Genomic DNA, 19,805 nt, shown 5'->3' with positions numbered 1-19,805 from the left:
GTGTTGGACTGGCCTGGATAGTGCTGAAAAGGTATCAAAAATCTTCATCTGCTAATTGTATCTCAAAGAGAAAGCAGATAAAAGATGAGAGATTGATTGAGTAGAACACCAGTGATGTCATATACTCTATAGGATAATTAAACTATTAAGAGATAAACACAACGTAAAGTTATTTTGTATAATGTTCCCGTGTTCCTACAATTCTGAGTTAGAATTATGCTTTTATATTATACTCCAAATGTTATGCTTAACTGGGTCATCAAAATGCACAGCTGATACTTCTAAGAAACGTGTGTTGCATACAAAATCCACATATAAAGTGGTTGTCACGTTCAGTTAATCTGTGGCATGAAATCGTGTTCTATAAGATGTTAATTCAAAAAAACACTGTGTTAATATTACAGCACCTTATACTTGGCAACATTATTCTCATACACATGACAGAAGCTCATGCTTTAGACAACAACACAAGAGAACTGTAACGTTTTTCTTTTTTACGTGAGAAGAATCAACACAGAGTTTAGACAATAATATTCTCTTCCAAGTCTCCATCGGTGTGTTCAATGGTAAAGTCTTTGAAAAATATCAATAGAAATGTCCGTTATGACTGCATTTCCACTAGTGCATTTTCACAGTCTGGTATAGAGCTTTTTCTCTTGGTATTCCATGATCGATCAGTCTACTGGTGTTCTCTTTCAACTCGTTTAAGCCGAACTGCAAAACAAAGAATCATAATTTGCATATGGATTAAATGTGTTCCATAAACCATATATACAGTGGCAAGAAAATGTAAGTAAACCCTTTGGAATGACCAGTATTTATGTACAAATTTGTCTTAAATTATGGTCTTCATCTAAGTTACAATAATTAACAAACACATTCTGTTTTAACTAATAACATACACATCATTGTATTGTTCTTTCCTATATTGAATACATTTACAATGTGGGTTTGAAAAAAATATGTGAACCCCCTAGGACAGGGGCGTCCAAGTTTTTTCTGCAGTGGGCCACTTCATCAGAATTGTATCCGTGCGCGGGCCGCACTCATTTTTCACTGTGAGAAAATATGGCCTTTAATAAGATATGCAGATTAAAAAAAAGTAAATGACACAAAACGTTTACTTTTCCTCTCACTGATTTCTGGGATTTCTGGGCCTACAAATTCAGGATTCTGGATAAGTAAAAATAAAATAGTTCTATTTATTTTAGGGATACACTAAAAAGAAAATTCTGGACCAAAACCAAAAATTCAGGGTTCACTTAGCCGAAACTGAAAGTGACCCCCCACACACTTTTAATAAAAGTAAGTTTTACACCAAAATTGTACAAAAAAATTATATATTATGATTGTTAACAGCAATCTCAGGCATACCCAGATTCCAGCATGTACTGGTTGGCTGGGCATTGTACCGGTATTTTTTGTCTAATTTTAGTGTGTAACCACGCTTTTATTAAAAGTAACACACCACAATTGGACAAACAAAATCCACAATATGACTTGGCATAATAGGAGTGTGATTGCTAACAGCAAACACACTCTTTTTATACCCAGGCAACCAGTAAATGCTGGAACCTAGGCATGATGGGACTGTGATTGCTGTTAGCTGTTAGCAATCCCACTCCTATCATCCCAAATCAGCCAGTACATGCTGGTACAGGGTGTCTGTAAGTGCAGACCCCATACTGCTGGCAGCATTAATACACAAGGGGGGCAGCTAGCCAGGTTTCAGCATGTACTGGCTGACTTGGCATGATAGGAGTGGGATTGCTAACAGCAAACACACTCTTTTTATACCCAGGCAACCAGTAAATGCTGGAACCTAGGCATGATGGGACTGTGATTGCTGTTAGCAGATTGCTGTTAGCAATCACACTCCTATCATCCCAAGTCAGCCAGTACATGCTGGTACAGGGTGGCTGTAAGTGCAGACCCCATACTGCTGGCAGCATCAATACACAAGGGGGGCAGCTAGCCAGGTTTCAGCATGTACTGGCTGACTTGGCATGATAGGAGTGGGATTGTTAACAGAAATCACAGTCCCATCATGCCTAGGTTCCAGCACTTACACATCCATGCTATCACACACACACACACAAATTCATTCATTCACAGATTAATTCCCTCAATCAGACATACTCATTCACACAACCTTCCCCACCCCCTTACCTGCTCTACAGCTCTCGATGCCGATCACAGACTTCAGCAGGGGGCGCTGCCTCCCTCGTTCTCCCCACAGAGGAAGCAGCTGGAGCAGAGAATAGACCCTCCCACAAGTAAGCAGCAGGGCTCTTGTGATCCTGGCTGCCGATCTCACGCGGGCCGCACCTCCAGGTCCCGCGGGCCGCATTTGGCCTGCGGGCCGCATGTTGGACACCCCTGCCCTAGGATAATCACTTCAACAAAAGCTAATTGGAGTCAGGAGTTGGCAAACCTGGAGTCCAATCAATGAAATGGAATAGAATGTGTGTTTTAGGGCTACTTTGACATGCTTTTCTCAAGAAGCATTTGCTGATGTAATTATATGGGCATTCCAATTAGGCACATGTGTTTTGTTACTTGTGATGAATTGGAATGCCCATATAATGCCTCTGGTCTCTTTGTTTCAGTATCTATGATTAAGCCATATAGACCAAACACGTGAGATACACACTCGCTATGTTTTTTTCTGCCAAACACTTTGGGGAGATAATCACTAATCATACCTTGCAGGTTACAGATTCCAGATCAGTTTGTACAGAGGTGATAAAATGACCCAAGGACACCCAACACATAAATTACCATCTTGAGTTTTCACAGAAAATGTTAAACCAAATTCCACATTCAAACTTTGTAGCATCTCCCTGCCTGCTACACCGAGGCACAGTACATGTCAGCAGTTGTTAAATATGGTCCAAGTGCTATTACTTTCGTTCAGAAATGTAGCCATCCAACACTATTTTGTCTGCAAATGTCACATCTAATTGCTAAGTGGAAACCTGGCGTAGCTCTGCAGCTGATTGAGTCAGATTTCCATTGACAACAGTGACATCATACTGGCAGCTGATTGAGTCAGATTTCCATTGACAACAGTGACATCATACTGGCCAATGCAAACCATATAACGCATCGCGCTGCCAACTTCTTAAAGCGGTCTGGTGACTATTTAGTATTCTCTTCTACTACCAATATCTTCCTAATGTCCCCCTAAGATTGACAGAAGCAGCTTTCAGTCCCTTTTAAAGTGTCATTATTTACTATACCAACACTGATAAATGACAGAAGAATAGATGAAAGGTTATGCCTCGATATTGCCAACAAACTAGGCTACAAATGGTCACAGAGGGAATAATTACCTCTCTTCTGTGACTCAATCTAGAAATAAACTGCAGATGAGTCATAAATGGCTGACGTTAGAAGTGTTTGGCTTTGAATGCATATCTCGGAAATTAAGTCCTTATTTGCATCGGTTGCTGAATCTGGCTAAGCTGCCCTACACCTGAATGTATTAGTATTTTTAAAGAAGTGTTTTGCTGCATGTTATAACTAAACACTGTGATAGTCGGGTCAATGACTTAATGATCAGTATAGGTGTAGAGGTAATTTCACAATGAGCATCTGATGCCTGAGGGACAAATACAGTGAACCCCGTTCCCTAACAAAGTGAAACGTCGATTATTTGTGGTGCATGTATGTGGCTTTAAGGAGAAGTCACATACACGCTGTACACATATATGTGGTTTTAAGGGACCATTAAACAGCACTGTTCCACTATTCACCTCTTGGAAGTCTCCTTGCATCATAGGTTCAGTCGCTGAACCCATGTCACTGCATGCATGTGCACCGGGGACTTTACACCCAATCAATCCACTGCGATCCCTACTGGTCACTAAACACAAAGGCATTATCTTCAGGCTGACAGCAGAGACAGCTGTCACATAGTCCAGGGTCTCTATGTCAGGAAAGAGAAAGGCTGTGGAAACACTATGCCGATGGGTAGGAAAGATAGGGGGAATAAATTCAGACTTATTATAAAATAAAACGGGGCCAATGGCAGAAGATAATATTAGTAGACAAAACTGTCCAAACTTTCTTTAATCTTCAATCAAAACATTAGTTCTGAGTCCTTAACTTGTTTCACTGGAGATTCAAATACATTAGTTGGTTCAATTTACAAAATGCCGAGACTGACGACTATAGGACAGATGGGAGAGTCAGATGTCCACTTTTATATGTAGATTAGATTAGGGCAGTAAGTGATATCCAAGAACCCTCAGCCATGGCCTGGCTCGCACAGTATTTAATAGTTTTGGAATACAACCTAATGTGCATGAAACATTATGTGTCTATCTATACAACACATGTCTCACCTAGGTCGTTATTCTTGGTGATGGCTGCTGCTACCCTGGTCCTTGGACCTTGTTGTGTAAACTGATATCCAAATTTAAGAACTGTAGAGTTCTCTTCTAGCATCTGAGCAATCTCCATCTCCACCGCAGTCCCCAGCTGCTGTCTCTGGTGAAAAGTAAAAAGATATGTGAATCTATCTCTGTTGTGTTACACAGTTCCTCTCTGTACAGTGCCATATAAATTATTCTATGTTTACCTGATTGGCAATTTTGATCTCTGTGAGTGTCTTGTTCTCTTTCAGAGCATCAACAAGTGCCATTATTCCACTTCCAGTTATGAAGTTAGTTTCAACGTTGAGGCTCTTCAGGGTTTTGTTCATTTTTAGCATATCTGCAAAGGCCTGTTAAAAGAGAATGAATGTTAGCTTTAAATAAACACTAACTAATAATTGAAGGCATAGGGTGAATATGACACATATAATGGTATGTGCCTCGCAAAGTACCGGCTCGCGTCTAGCGTTTCTCATGTTGTGTAGCACATATCGTTATATATGTATCATATTCATCCTATGCCTTCAATCATTAGTAAGTGTTTATGTTCATATGTACATAACAGTGAAACTGTTTCCTAAGAAAGCATTATCTAAAATCTGTAGATTGGACAGAAAGAATAAGAGCTTGGTAGAACCCAGCTAAATTAATAGATGGTTCTTCTTCAGCTGCCTCCCAACTTATTTAGAGCACTGGCAGAAAAGTTCATAAAAACCCAAGCTTATCTTACAGTTGAATCATGTTATACATGGAAAACCCACAATAAAATGTTTTTTTCATTAAATATTTTTCTAACACAACTGAATTCACTAAATCATTGTTGAAATAACACTGTGCAATTATTGGCTGTTTACAGCCAAATAGAGCCTTAATTTCATTGTCTACTATCAAACATACTCCATCTATAATAAAGCAACTTATAAGATATACAATGGATTGTGACCTTTGTAATCTTTGAAGTTTATGATTTCTCCATTGTTATATATCTTCCTTCTGCCAGTAATAGATGTGAGCTATCAAGAGCAGAACCGTCTTCTCCATCGGTACCAGTCAGTCTTAATGTGCGTTAACCATGTTGTCATATTGTATATTGTCAATGTTTATGTTATTGTTAATCTTCACTGACACTTTATAAAACAAATGTGATGTATTAGGAATAAAAATGGTAGTGATTGAAGAGGGATGGGAAAGTCTAGCCAAGATCACCAGATATGCTTTCATTTAAAAAGTAGAATACCTAGAAAGCACAAGTATGCTCAGATATTCTCCTAACTTACAATAGCCACTGGATCATTGCTCCTTGTGGCTGCGAGGCTGAACGACTTCACGTGAGTGTTCTTCTCCAAAGCCTTTGCAAATTCCTTGAGAGTTGGGATAGGGATGTTCTAAAATGAAGAAAATATTTTGTTAAAACCTGTTTAACACAAACATTTCAGATGAAGTGTCCCAATGTGGAAAAAAAACGTGGACACCCGTTGCCCTATACTGTATGGGTAGTGAATGACTATTCTGCGTATTCTGTACTATTATATTATGGATGGAGGAGTGAAAGTCCTTTCTGACCCTCTTCAAGTTAAGTGTATAAAGTAACACAGGGGGCTTAAATCTTGGGTTGGCAATATGATATTTACATTCTGAGCATGACATAAGGAGTGCCAAAGGCATTTCAGGAAAAATGTACTTTTAATGTACCTTATATTATCTTGTGTAATCATTTTATAGCCAGAGCAAACGGTACACTAACAAAAATGCCATATACTGCTTTCCAACATGATTACCTTGATGTTGTTCAAATTGACGTTTAATAGAAAAGGATCATTTGCTTTTATCCTTTGCAAACTTTCTTCAACATTGGTGGGGTTTGGAGGGTCTTCAGTCATGGGCTTCACCTTCTCGGCTTTGACAACATCTACAGGAGAACAAAAGGTCATTATCACTGAGAAATAAAATCATTTTTTTATACTATTTAGTAGCACCTATATAAATAGTATTGTAGGCATCAAATAGGGCTGTTATTATATTAATTCTGTAATTTAATCTGTTCTCATGTAGTGAAATACAGCTTAAAGGGAAACCCTTGTTATTGTCTGATTACCTTATTGCCAATATTGTACTTGAGTTATGTCACTGTAATTATATGATATACTATCAATCTTACCAAAGTATGGTAAGAAGATAACACCTTTTATGTGGCAGATACTACAAAAAAAATTTGGAATCTGTTCATCATGGTTTGTGTTCTACTGGATCAGGGAGCCATCAATCAACCATTGCACTCATTAACGGTATTAAATCCATCAAGATATTGCCTTCATCCTACTTCAAGACCCCAGGCCTCCTACAGTGTCCCTGTCCACATGTCTGGATACAATTTCATATAGGACAGAACATGATACACAATTCTACATGAAATCCATATGTGTTTCCTCCTGTATACCACCTTTATTACATCCAAAATGCAGTGATAGCCCCCCTTTCATCTCTAATAAGGATCTTAAGACTGCTCAGTCACATTAGTGAATAGATTTAAAGCTAAAAAACACAAGATGCTGAATACCAGATTTAACAAACAAAAAAGAAGGAAATACCTAACTAATGAGCCAGTGTAACCATATATTATACTAATGAAAGGGGTCAAGTTTTAAAATGTATTAATATTTCTTGATTGTGACCCACTGATGGTTAAAGTTATATTATTATATTGTTGGCACTTGGTGATCTCCTAAATCGTGCATCAGATACTGTTCAACGGTGTCCAGAAATTAACATAATCATCTATGTTTGAATGTGTATGACTTGATTGATGACGTTGAGAAATAACTATCATATATCATATGTATGCATGTGCTGAGCTGAAGTTACATCTCTATACCCATGATTCACAAAATAATCAATTCCACTCATTTGACCTTTGACTTGCTTAGTGGTTTCCAGATTTCCGCCATCCTTTCCTTCTTTTTTGACATGTCAGTTGGGTTTATTCACCAAAGCAAGCGTTTGCAGGAGAGCTGTGCTTTCAAATGACTGAATTCACTATACATTACGAAGGGATATTAGTTTCTCCTGCAAGAAGGGCCGAGCCAGCCCTGTGTATTGAATAGTTCAAATGGCGAGGGGACTTGCAAGAAATATCATTGATTTAAATTTGCTTTATACAGAACATGTCATCTAAGCTTTTCATGTGCTAGAAGCTCACTGGGGTTAGCCCTACGTAATGTATACAGAAGTCGTGAGCCTCCTGCCAACTCCCACGCTAGTGAACAGAGGGGTTTATTCACTAAAGTGAGAGGTTGCAAGTAAGATAGCAAGAGAGATGTGCCTTCAGTTCCCAACTTTTCCCGCATGAAGGCCTGAGCTGGCCCTATATAATGCATTCTTCACTGGATAAAGGTGAATTAGGAACTTAGCAATCTAACTATGCATATACTGTATATATATATACATATATATATATATATATATATATATATATATATATATAGTATATACATAGTTAGATTGCTATGTATATATATATATATATATATATATATATAATTTGAGATAATCACATGGTTCAAAAATTGGTTAAGCGTAAAGATGCATGAGTGAAGACTGCATGTCCAGCAAATATTCATTATGAATATTTTATTTGTTTTAGCTGCTATTCTATTTTTTTGCCCCTTGGCAACAAAACATACACGATAGATAAGTGAAAGCACTTTCAATGCAACGTAACATTGATTTAACATGATGTGCAATATTTCCCCAAATGTATGTTTGAAAACCCCACAGGGGTATCTGCTAATGAAAATGCTGATTCTTACGTCTTTCTGTCCCATCTCGGTTTCCTTCTTCGTTTCCTTGAGGTCGGCTGGAAAAATGCTGCACTCCAAGGACGGCTGGAAAAAAAAAAAGATGACAACTAAGAATGTTTACTAAAAAAAAAAATAATCAAGCCCAGATTTAAGCAGCAAATGAAAGGGTCACCCCAGCCATCATGTGCACTTTAATGCATATGATAGCTGGTGGCCCCTTTACATTTTCCTGTTGCCCCTTTTCTAAATGCAGAATCCCCCCATATGCATGTGTTTCCTACAGCAAATATATATTAAAGGGGTATGAGGAAACTAGAACTGACAGACTAAGACAAACCGATACATTAGGTAAAGAGTGCCCTTCTCGCAAGCCTCCAAAATAACTGACATAAAACTGTGTAAGAAACATTTTCATACTACAAGCACTTGTTTCGTTGAGCGGAAATATCTGTTGATTGTATCAAATGACATTATATAATAGTAACGGTGGGCTGCTGTAGCTAAAAAATACATATTTCTCAGAAGAGATGTATGTCTGTATATTTCATTTGGTTTCCCTTGCATATCTAGTTTAATAGCCAGCTGCATTTGGTACAAGAGCTTGCGGTTTACATGGTACATAAAAATGGAGTAACTGATAATGTACGGCAGCACAAACTTCAAGTATCCAATATCTTGAAGGATTCCCAGCACACTAACTCATCCAGTGAAATTTTGTTCACAGTACAGCATACGTATGCTCGGTAGACCTTGTTGTCCTTTGTTGGTACAAGCTGCCCACAAATAACAAAATAAGACGAGAAAAAAAGAAAGTAAAAGCCAAAATAGATTGCGGGCTACATATGCATCGATAACAATGATAAATATAGCAAATCTCTACTTACTTGCAAGATCACTAAGCTCAGTGTCTGTAGCGCTGGCAAGAGCTTCTTCCAGTTCTGGTTCCAGAGTCACCTTCTCCTCGGGCTGGCGCTCTGAAGGCATGCACTTGGGAACAAACACTTTACCTGCGTGACAGTAAGAGACGTCTTAATAGTACCAACTTTTAAAGAATAGAATCAGCTTGTGACATTTCTAATAGGGCTCAAAGGTTCATGGTTTCTCACAATAAACTGTTGGAATAGTATGTCTTGTCTAGACAATGTCTTGTCTAGATTGTCAGCTTGCTTGAGCAGGGTGCTTCTTATCTTTTGTTTCTGTAAGTCTAAATAGTTATCCAATGCACCAGCTATATCCTACTTCTATTACTAACTTAATTGTCGTAGTGGGACAGCTACTCAAAAAAAGTGACTGTACCGTGAAAATAGGACTAATGGGATGTATGACTTTAAAATAACGAGTGCTGCTGAAATCCAACAGAAATCACATTCTATCTGTGGATGAAAACTCCACACACCCTTTTATGTGTTAGTTTTGGGATCTTTCACAGAGCGAACCAAAGATAAATGAATCACAGGACAGCACACAGACCACTTCTTACAGCCAGTTTTGGGTGCAGACTCTGCACCGAATAACAATCAGCTATTTTGGGCACCGATTCATGTAATTCAGCTCCAGTTTTAAGTTGCGTTGTGCAGAACAGGCGGGGGTACTGGCTCTTTTACTAGAAAAAAAGGACTAAAGATAAACATTTTAGCTTTTTTACAAAAAAAAAAAATCTAAAGATAAACATTTTAGCTTTTTTACAAAAAAAAATTATAATAATGTTGTGCCTGGAAGACAGATTAAACAATGTGTTGATAATATGCTCTGTAGTAGGTGTAGGACTATTTAAATATATATATGTAAAATACATCTAAATATATTGCATGAAACACTCACATCTGCAAAGTTCCTATCTTTTACTCAGTTTTGGTACACCTATAAATGTTGTCATAATGATGGCTTATATAAAAGGTCCATGACCTTCCTGTTGGGCCAGCTTGCCCATCACCATCAAACATTCCTGCAGGGAATGTAAATAAATCATGACAGTATACTGGCATTAAAACAAACCAAAAAATTAAAAGAGGTGGATATTTTTATAATTTGTATGACATTACCATCTGGCAATAATTAAGTTGCATATGAGGTCATGATGATGACATAGATGATGAACAACACAAATACAATTTCCATATGTCTACAAATGTTATATGTCTCCAAAAACACTGCTCCAAAAATTAAAGGGAACGCTAAGATTACACATCCTAGATGTTTACATAGTTGAATGTGCTGACAACAAAATCACACAAAAATTCTCAATGGAAATCAAATTTATCAACCCATGGAGGTCTGGATATGGAGTCACACTCAAAATGAAAATGGAAAACCACACTGATCCAACTTTGATGTAATGTCCTTAAAAGAAGTCACAATGAGGCTCAGTAGAGTGTGTGGCCTCCACGTGCCCGTATGACCTCCCTACAAGGCCTGGGCATGCTCCTGATGAGGTTGCGGATGGTCTCCTGAGGGATGTCCTCCCAGACCTGAACTAAAGCATCCGCCAACTCCTGGACAGTCTGTGGTGCAACATGACGTTGGTGGATGGAGCGAGACGTGATGTCCCAGATGTGCTCAATCGGATTCAGGTCTGGGGAATGGGCGGGCCAGTCCACAGCATCAATGCCTTCCTCTTGCATTAGAAGGAACCAAGGGCCAACCGCACCAGCATATGGTCTCACAAGGGGTCTGAGGATCTCATCTCGGTACCTAATGGCAGTCAGGCTACCTCTGGCAAGGGCTGTGCGGCCCCCCAAAGAAATGCCACCCCACACCATTACTGACCCACCGTGAAACCAGTCATGCTGGAGGATGTTGCAGGCAGCAGACTCTGTCACATCTGTCACATGTGCTCAGTGTGAATCTGCTTTCATCTGTGAAGAGCACAGGGCGCCAGTGGCGAATATGCCAATCCTGGTGTTCTCTGGCAAATGCCAAACGTCCTGCACGATGTTGGACTGTAAGCACACCCCCCACCTGTGGACGTCGGGCCCTCATACCACCCTCATGGAGTCTGTTTCTGACCGTTTGAGTGGACACATGCACATTTGTGGCCTGCTGGAGGTCATTTTGCAGGGCTCTGGCAGTGCTCCTCCTGCTCCTCCTTGCACAAAGGCAGAGGTAGCGGTCCTGCTGCTGGGTTGTTGCCCTCCTACGGCCTCCTCCACGTCTCCTGATGTACTGGCCTGTCTCCTGGTAGCGCCTCCATGCTCTGGACAGTACGCTGACAGACATAGCAAACCTACTGGCCACAGCTCGCATTGATGTGCCATCCTGGATGAGCTGCACTACCTGAGCCACTTGTGTGGGTTGTAGACTCCGTCTCATGCTACCACTAGAGCGACAGCACCGCCAGCATTCAAAAGTGACCAAAACATCAGCCAGGAAGCATAGGAACTGAGAAGTGGTCTGTGGTCACCACCTGCAGAACCACTCCTTTATTGGGGGTGTCTTGCTAATTGCCTATAATTTCCACCTGCTGTCTGTTCCATTTGCACAACAGCGTGTGACATTGATTGTCCATCAGTTTTGCTTCCTGAGTGGACAGTGTGATTTCACAGATGTGTGATTGACTTCGAGTTACATTGTGTTGTTTAAGTGTTCCCTTTTATTATTTCATATTAGCTTGTAATCCATCATTGATAAAAAATTGCTCTTGTTGAATGAAAGGTTGGCGATCTGCCAAGTAGGTTAAAATGTATCACTAAAAACCACAAGCATGTCAAAACATCTATAGATAAACATTAACTTTTTTTTTTTTTCAAAACAAACTGCTTTAAAGACATGACAGATACCAACAGAAACAGATATATTGCAATCAGCTTTGGAAATGATGTCATAGTAATTAAATGAGTATGTGTCCTAGAGCTGGACACAAACCAGATCTGCTCCAGAGAATGTTTCGGGTTATTCACACTGAAATCTGTAACAGTCCAGTACCGCTGTAGTTTTGTTTGTTCTGAACAACAGATAAACAAGCATTCACTTAATGCACCTATTTTGTTAACATATTTCTTTGACATCCTGTTTTGTTGATCTGCCCTTTATTGCGAACACAGGTGGATGGCGATGGCTTTACGTGGGAAGTCTGCTGTCTTTGATACGCAGAAGTATGCAATCAACATCTGAAATTGGGTCATTGTGATGACAACCCACCACAAGCACATGTACGCATGAACAGGCACATGACCATTATTTGTGGCAAATTGTTGGGATAGTAAGAGAGATACAGTTTATGTTTCTCTCAATGGAACACGCCAAATGTGTCACGAAAAGGCAGAGGGTATTTATTTGCTGATGCATTTAAGAAATGAACAGACTCAGAGTAAGAAATACAGAACTCGATTCTCCTCACTAGTCCTTGTAACAACCTACGATGATCAGGAAAGGAGAAAGGATCTCACGTAGCCTGAAGGAGAGAAGCATGAGGGTTGTGACGGAAACATTTCTATCGTAAAGGAATTTACAAAGCACCGACGGGAATTACCGGTATACTTAAAAGGAGCAGAAATGTTAGGACAAGAGGCCTAAAGCTAGAGGGTCAGAGTCTTAGATGTAATGTAAGGAAGTTTTACTTTACTGAGATGGCATAAATGGGAAAAACTTTGAGCAGAAGTTTAAAAAAAATCTACCATCAAGTTCTATTTCCATTACTGTATCTTTTAGTTCTGTAGATCCCGCTCATACACACCAAACAGTTCGGAGGAACAGATGGATTTAGATCACATAGAAGGACTCTCCCTCTTACCAGTTTGTAATAAAGGGGAAGAATAACTCAAAGTTTAGTTATGTACTTCTGGTTGGTTCTGCCCTAATCGTGACCAAGGTAGGTGTTCTGGCATTAATCCCTCACACTGATTATGGGTAACAGTTTCCCACACAGAATATGTGTATGTGTCTCATCCCTTAGCAAGTTCTATAGCCTTTGGATAAAAACATGTAAACTTGATTCTTTTAAGCTTAAATTATTTTTCCCTCTCTGCCAGCTATATTGCTTTTTAGCAGAGTGGGGTGCCAAAAACACATATTTATTTAGCTGTGTAAGCCAAGGAGTTTACAAAGCCCCAAAAAGACAGAATCGTAACAGCTGTTAACAATGAAGCATGGAGGACAACAAATGGAATAACATGAAGAATCAATAAAGGAGGGCACGGTGCGCAGTCAAATCAATGTATATGTATATATATATATATATATATATATATTTGTCACAAAAACATGGCTGCTGCCAATTTGCACCTATAACTGCATTCAAAGCATTAAAGGAGCTAATGGCATCACTGGTTAGTTGTGTATGGATCAGGATTTTATCAAAAACGAGTAGCTGAGCAAAGCATTCACAAGAAATCATGTGTATTAGTACTTATTGTGCAATAGGAAGTACTGATCCTCATCGATACAATTAGACATTAATTTATTCCTTGCTAAATACCGTAGATATGTAGATAGCAATGACCGAAAAGAACCAAGTAGCCCATCTGGTCTCTTTTCTTGATTTCATCTACCATGTTTCCCTGTGCCACTTTCACTGGAAGTCTTTCCAAGTATCAACTACCCTTTTTGTCAAATAGATTAGCCCTCAGCCTTTACCTCTGTAACTTTAACTTATGCCTGTTAGTTCTGCCACTTCTCTTTTGAATTAAAATGGGCTTTACTCATTTGGCATATTATATACCGCTCTTCTAGTATGCACATATAATGGCTTTCCGGGAATGTCTTGCTATCCACTAGTCTTCATTATATTCTGTTTGATCATTACCTAGCGGCCAATACTACTCCACCTCATTTTATTTGTTGCTCGTTCTTTCTTCTTGCTGTCTTATGCAGCGATGTCCGGTTACATGGAAAGCGTATACACTGTCCACGCGTGATATGTTTTTAATGAGTTTATTTTTAGCAGAACTTCCGTTCTGCGATACATTTTCTAAATTTAGCAGAGAGTTTGTGGCATTTTTATAGATACAAAAGCTGTTATTTGCACTCAAATAATAAATCTATTTAAAAACAGCTGAAAAGTTTTGTGAAGAGATTAGGAGTTTGGATTCCAGTTGGAACTACTTTGAAGGTTTGTATACTTTTTCAGCCATTTCCTGGTTATTGAAAAAAAGAGATTATTTTGTTTTTATATAGTATACTGGATTGTGGTATCGTTTTCTAAGCCAGCGTGTTCATAAAAGTTGCATTTAAAGAGCGGGTGGTTCTATGTACAGATGGACCCTATTGGGAAGGGGGGGCAGGTTATTTAAGTCCCACATTCTCCTGTCCACCTCTTGCATCTTTTTGTATCAGAGCGTCTCAGTGAAAAACTTAAAACAAGAGGCTGGCTGTACCTGGTTCTTTTCCAGGTATAAAGGGGATATGGCAACTAGATCCAACTAAAAGCCCCATCTCCCCTCCTTGTATTAAGTCTGGACCCAGTTCTTACACAGAGGACCACATTGTCCACCAGCCCTACGTGTCTCCTAAACTCCATACACTTCTAAGATGGTTTATTGTTTTTCCAAACAATTTGTCCCCTAGGTATATTTCCAGGCACAATCCTGTTTGAAATGCAAATGGACCAGCAAGATAGCTTATTTCGTCCAGGATGTCTCAGAACCACATGTTTTGGTATGCCTTTGGTGTGTTACTTTGGCAAAATAAAAGTGGAAGCCCCCATGGCAGTTTGGCACGCAGTATAGTAGGCGTAGCAAAAAAAAACATTATAGCCAACAACCATACAAATATTTGAATGATGGCCAAACAGCTTTTTTCTGCTAATGTATCAGATGGGAAACATTATGTCTTCTCTTCCATTATAATAAAAAACACATGTTCCGTGTAATTCACCAAAGTCAAGCACAAACAAGCAAATCTAACCACTGAATTGAATAAATAAACTCACAGCACAACAGTGCTGACCTTCATTACTAATCGAGTTCCAAAACAACATCACTGCGTGGACTTAGCCAGCGCAGAAAGACTTAATTTTTCTACTGTACCCATCACCTTTGGGTGGCATTAAACTAATCATTTAATGCCCACACAAATGCCTAATCCGCTGTGAATGTGAGGTTTTTAGGGCTGCTACTTGTTGTCTCTGAGATAACCCGAAGAGATTGGTCCATGCCCCTCTCCTACTGCCATGCAGAAACTTGTAGAGGGGTGCAATCACAAATTAAGCACTAAACCCCATTTTGTGTGCCACTCTTCGGAAGGTATCAAGAACCAGACATAGAAGCAGGTCTGCATTTGTTTTTGCTGCTGAGGAATCGTGTAATTATATAACTCATAGTAGAAGGTCTGGAGGATTATTTTCTTACCTTTCTTCTCTCCGGTAAAAGGAACGCAGTCTTCTCTATCTTGATGCTCCAATGCTTCTTTCTGTAAATAAGCCAGGAGGTGTTCTCGGTCAAATGTTCCAGATGCTTCCTTAGTTGTTTGATCCTTCTGTCGCAAACCAGCCGGCAGCAGAGCATTCTGAAAATGATGAGACAACTGTGAACTTGCACAATAAATTAGGGTTTGCCAAGACAAATTAAGATTACTTTGCATTTATGTATAAAGTGCCAGCATATTTCATAATTCTATCACAATCCCTTTTGTCCACAATTCCTGACATGTCTATTACTGACAAGTTCACCATTCACCCAATAGACTGAATTTGCTGACTTTCTGTCAAACCTGACTCTGCTCTCTCTTTCATCCTTAACATCCAGTCACTCACACTTACTCCTGCCCCATTTACCTGACCAACGTCTCACGAATCTGTTGTTTCCTCACACAAGAAACAACTGAAATATTAGTCCATATCCCGTCTGGATTATCGCAACTTCCCACTTACTGCTCTCCCCTTCTCCTGCCTTGCATCGCTACAATCTACCCTGAACACTGCTGCCAGACTCATTTTCCATCTCCACCGTTCTTCATCTGCTGCCCCACTGTGTCAATCACTTCATTGACTACCTATACACTACAGTATTACATTTTAAAAAATGACCTATACAGCCCTCAACAACTGCACCCCTCCATATCTCTGCTCTCAAATGCAAATATGCTTCCAACCCCCTCCTAATATCCTCAACCAGCATGCCAAAGAAACCATTTCCCATGTCCACCTGCAAGATCAACACAGTTATCCATGTCCTCACCAACAGTGGGCAAGGACTCCTCATCCAAGCAGTCCTTGCCCACTGTTTCTATTCCCCTTCAACCCCCAAGAAGACCGCACCAGCATGGTCCTTTTCTCCTTCTGTACCAGTATCTTTAACGTTTGTTAACACTATTTAAATTGTCTTATTTACTTTCACTGTAACCTGTTGCAACAGCACTATATATATAGCTGGCACTATATAAATGAATGCAATGGTCCTGCTCTTGTGAGTTTACAGTCTCATTGGAGGTTGCGGGGATGAGATAGAGAGATCACTTGGATGAAGATAATTTGAGGGGTTGACAAGGTCACGCAAAAAAGGGGAGAATGGATGGTTTCTGGAGTGGGCCAGCAGATGTGAAAAGCTATGGGCTAAGAAGATTAGACTGGCAGAGGTGATCAGAATGGACTAGAGTGGTGTGTGAGCGAGTATTGCGGTAATCTAGACTATATCACAAGGAAAGCTATCACAAGCTATAAAAGCCAAAGGTCCCAAAACTGAGCACAATAACAGTGAGTGGTAGGGAAGAGGAAAGTAGTTACAAAATACTTTCATCTGCATTTATCGTTTCGAGGACACTGACTGACTGGAATGTCCCTTTAACTCATTTAACGTGCTGGTTGCAGCAGGAGTCCTTAGCAGAATATAAACTCATTACTGCCTAAGTATTTTTAGATAATTAAAGTGTGTTTACATTTTTTGTGATATTAACACCGACAAACTGTGGCAACGAAACAGCTATTATCAAACTATGTCGATTCTTTATTGGGTTGAATCACACTCCTGCCTGTGAAGTTATTAATTGACCTGTCTGAATGGAAACTTCAGCACAAACACGTGTGTTTAATTTGAAGTTATGTGGGAATAGTCATTTGTTCCCACTTAAGGTGACTTAGCAGTTAGTAAAGAGTTTTTCTTTGTTGCTATTGGCTTCTGGGGGAAGTTTTGCTGCCAGCGTGCAGGAGAGAGTATTAAAAAAAAAAAAGCGGAGTAAATCTAAAAAGAAAACGACATAATTAAGCCATTGTAAGTAACATGACTGTTCTTAATTAGTACGATGGTGTAATGACGCATTAACTCTTTGGGAAGAGTATCGATATCACAGGTTATTCTTCCAGATGTCAATCTGACATTTAAATAACTTTTTTTTTGTATAAAAATCTGAATCACTCAGTATTTTTTGGATTTAACACATTATAGGAGGTGGGTGGGATTTCTAACCCAATCTTGAGATAAAATCCCTTACACTTTATGTATTAAGGGGAGAGCGGATCAGGGGGTACTAAGGATACCTAATTTAACCCTAATGTGTTTAACTCTGTTGCCTACCATGACACACAATGTTTATCACTTTTGTTTTTCCTCTTATATTGCCAAATTCTTATGCGGAGGAGAGGCTGGGCAGTCTTTATTAAATGCTTTTTAAATGCATTGTGATATTTTTTTGGTCCTTCCCCTTGGCGGTTGGTAAATATCTGAACTGCACCCCAAGTTGGTACAACTGGCTTCACAAGAAAACTTGGACAAACGATCCAATAATGACTATGGGGCTCTAATTCAATTTGGTCCTGTACTAGCTCCACCGTTCATGCTATGACCTACGTCTCTCGTTTGATTGGTACACAGTTCAATTATGAAGTGAACCTTAATCCTCCTGCAGTTAGCTCTATAATACCCCAAAACGGGAACCATCTGCAGGAGCTGCCAAATACATTCAGACTCATCTAGTTACTGACCCATGGTGTCCGGCTGCAGTGGCAGAGAACCATAGCACAACCCAGATTATAGAAACAAGTCTAGTAGACAGAAGGAGTTAAGGAAATGTCAGTTATATAGTCATAAGATTAACTGAGATCTCACATGTTATATATATATTAGTATTATATAGGTATATTAAATAAGAAGATGAAACAACACGTTCTTTAACCCCTTAATGACAAAGCCCCAAAATGCATTGTTTTCAATGGGTTTTGGGACCGACCATTGTCCTTAAGGGGTTAACAAAGAGAGCTGATATGTTGCAGGTCAGTACAGTGGAGACTTTGGGGGCCGACAGCCTCCCAAAATAGAATGAATATTAAAGTACTTTGCAATTACTTTAATATGCATTATTTAACTCTGCCAATAAGAAATAAAAACACTTACCTTAGGGAGAAGCTGCAGCCTTCACAATGGTCTGTCCTTTTGCTCCACTGATCAGTGGCAGGAAATTGATCATTTTAAAATCAACAGGATCGCTTTTAAATTTTTTTTAACAGAAGCTAAAATGTTTGTTTGACTCTTGGAATTTTCAGAAGGTATGGTCCATCTGATGAGATAAACCCACGCCTGAAATTTGAGGTAGAGGCAGTGATATGTCCTGACCTAGGCAGAGTAGGCCTAGGGCGGCAGGTCTAGGGTGGCAGCATTCCCCCTGCTGCAAAACTGGGGATGGTTGTCCTACTGAATGATCAGGCCCCTTGTTTTCCCGCTACTCAATGGGCTGGTTACAGATATTTGATCTCCCCAACTGGCCCATTTACACTACGGAGGCTCTACCGGCTCAGCACAGCCTCCATAGACTGCATTAGAAGGCGATGTGTGCCCTTAAGACATGGAGCGCCAGTATATGACTTCATGTGCCGTGTGCCTTTTAATGCAGGAAAGACGCCAACTGTGGCTCGGGAACTACCTTCTAATTAAGTTCCAGTCTATCGATCTTGGTGAAAATTAGACGTTGGCTATAAACAGATCATTGCTTACGATGAAAGAGTGACTGTGGCTTTCAGGAAAGCTTTTTTACATAGTGATACTTTAAAGATGAATGTTCACTCAAAATCCAGACAACAAATGCACTGGCGTTACTGTTCATACAAGTTCATTGGTTTGCCTCAAGGTCATTGCTCTTATGGTCTTTAGTAAAAGTGCATTACTAGCATCACACTGCTATATCCTCGTAATGGCAGCAGCAACATCCATCGTGAACACTGTCGGCACAGAGCCTTACTTGTAAATAGCAGTTGACAGACCATGTGCAATCGACCATCATTAGAACATTATTACACTTCTTCCACACCAAGTCTATAGTATCTAAATGATATCAGAAGTTAGCACTGCACTTACTTCCGGATCAAGTTCTTCAAGGACGGTCTCCAGCTGTTTCAGCTCATCTTCTGATAGTTTGCTTAGAATTTCATCCTCATTTATATTCTTGTACTTATCAAAGTCCTTTCGAAATGGCAGAGACATGGTTTAGAAATCTTGAGTTTCTGGCTTTACCTTTGCCCCTGTTAAAGTCAAGAAGCAAATGATACTAATTAAAAAAGAGTAACTAACACAACTTATGTCCTACATTAAAGGTGCCATTCAACTGTTCTCTACTATGCCAAACAAATAAATAATACAGAAAGAAAGTGATGTAAAATAAGTATAATTTGGGCATTATGCAACCCTGTGATATCACAAATAGTCTCCCAACAGGAATTAGCTCTGTTCACCAGGGAGAGCAAAAGGCAACACATTCTATATAGAAACAT

At 39.5% G+C, this 19,805-nt stretch overlaps 1 protein-coding gene across 1 annotated transcript; it reads right to left on the bottom strand.

Moving 5' to 3' along the window:
* Positions 1–679: 679 nt before the first annotated feature.
* Positions 680–19,518, bottom strand: LOC149297807 (tropomodulin-2-like). The gene is made up of 9 exons (XM_089488256.1): positions 19,393–19,518; positions 15,460–15,616; positions 9,061–9,183; positions 8,182–8,260; positions 6,158–6,299; positions 5,657–5,764; positions 4,586–4,729; positions 4,350–4,494; positions 680–714 (listed from the first exon to the last, which is right to left on the bottom strand). The coding sequence occupies exons 1-9, from the start codon at positions 19,516–19,518 to the stop codon at positions 680–682; spliced, it is 1,059 nt and encodes a 352-aa protein (XP_089344382.1).
* Between the last annotated feature and the right edge of the window lie 287 nt (positions 19,519–19,805).

The sequence above is a fragment of the Sceloporus occidentalis genome, unplaced genomic scaffold (assembly GCF_023333645.1).
Source record: "Sceloporus occidentalis isolate IW3139 unplaced genomic scaffold, rSceOcc1.0.p SCAF_37, whole genome shotgun sequence".
Lineage (NCBI taxonomy): Eukaryota > Metazoa > Chordata > Lepidosauria > Squamata > Phrynosomatidae > Sceloporus > Sceloporus occidentalis.
The sequence above is the reverse complement of the archived record's forward strand: the minus strand, read 5'-3'. Positions and strand labels throughout refer to the sequence as shown.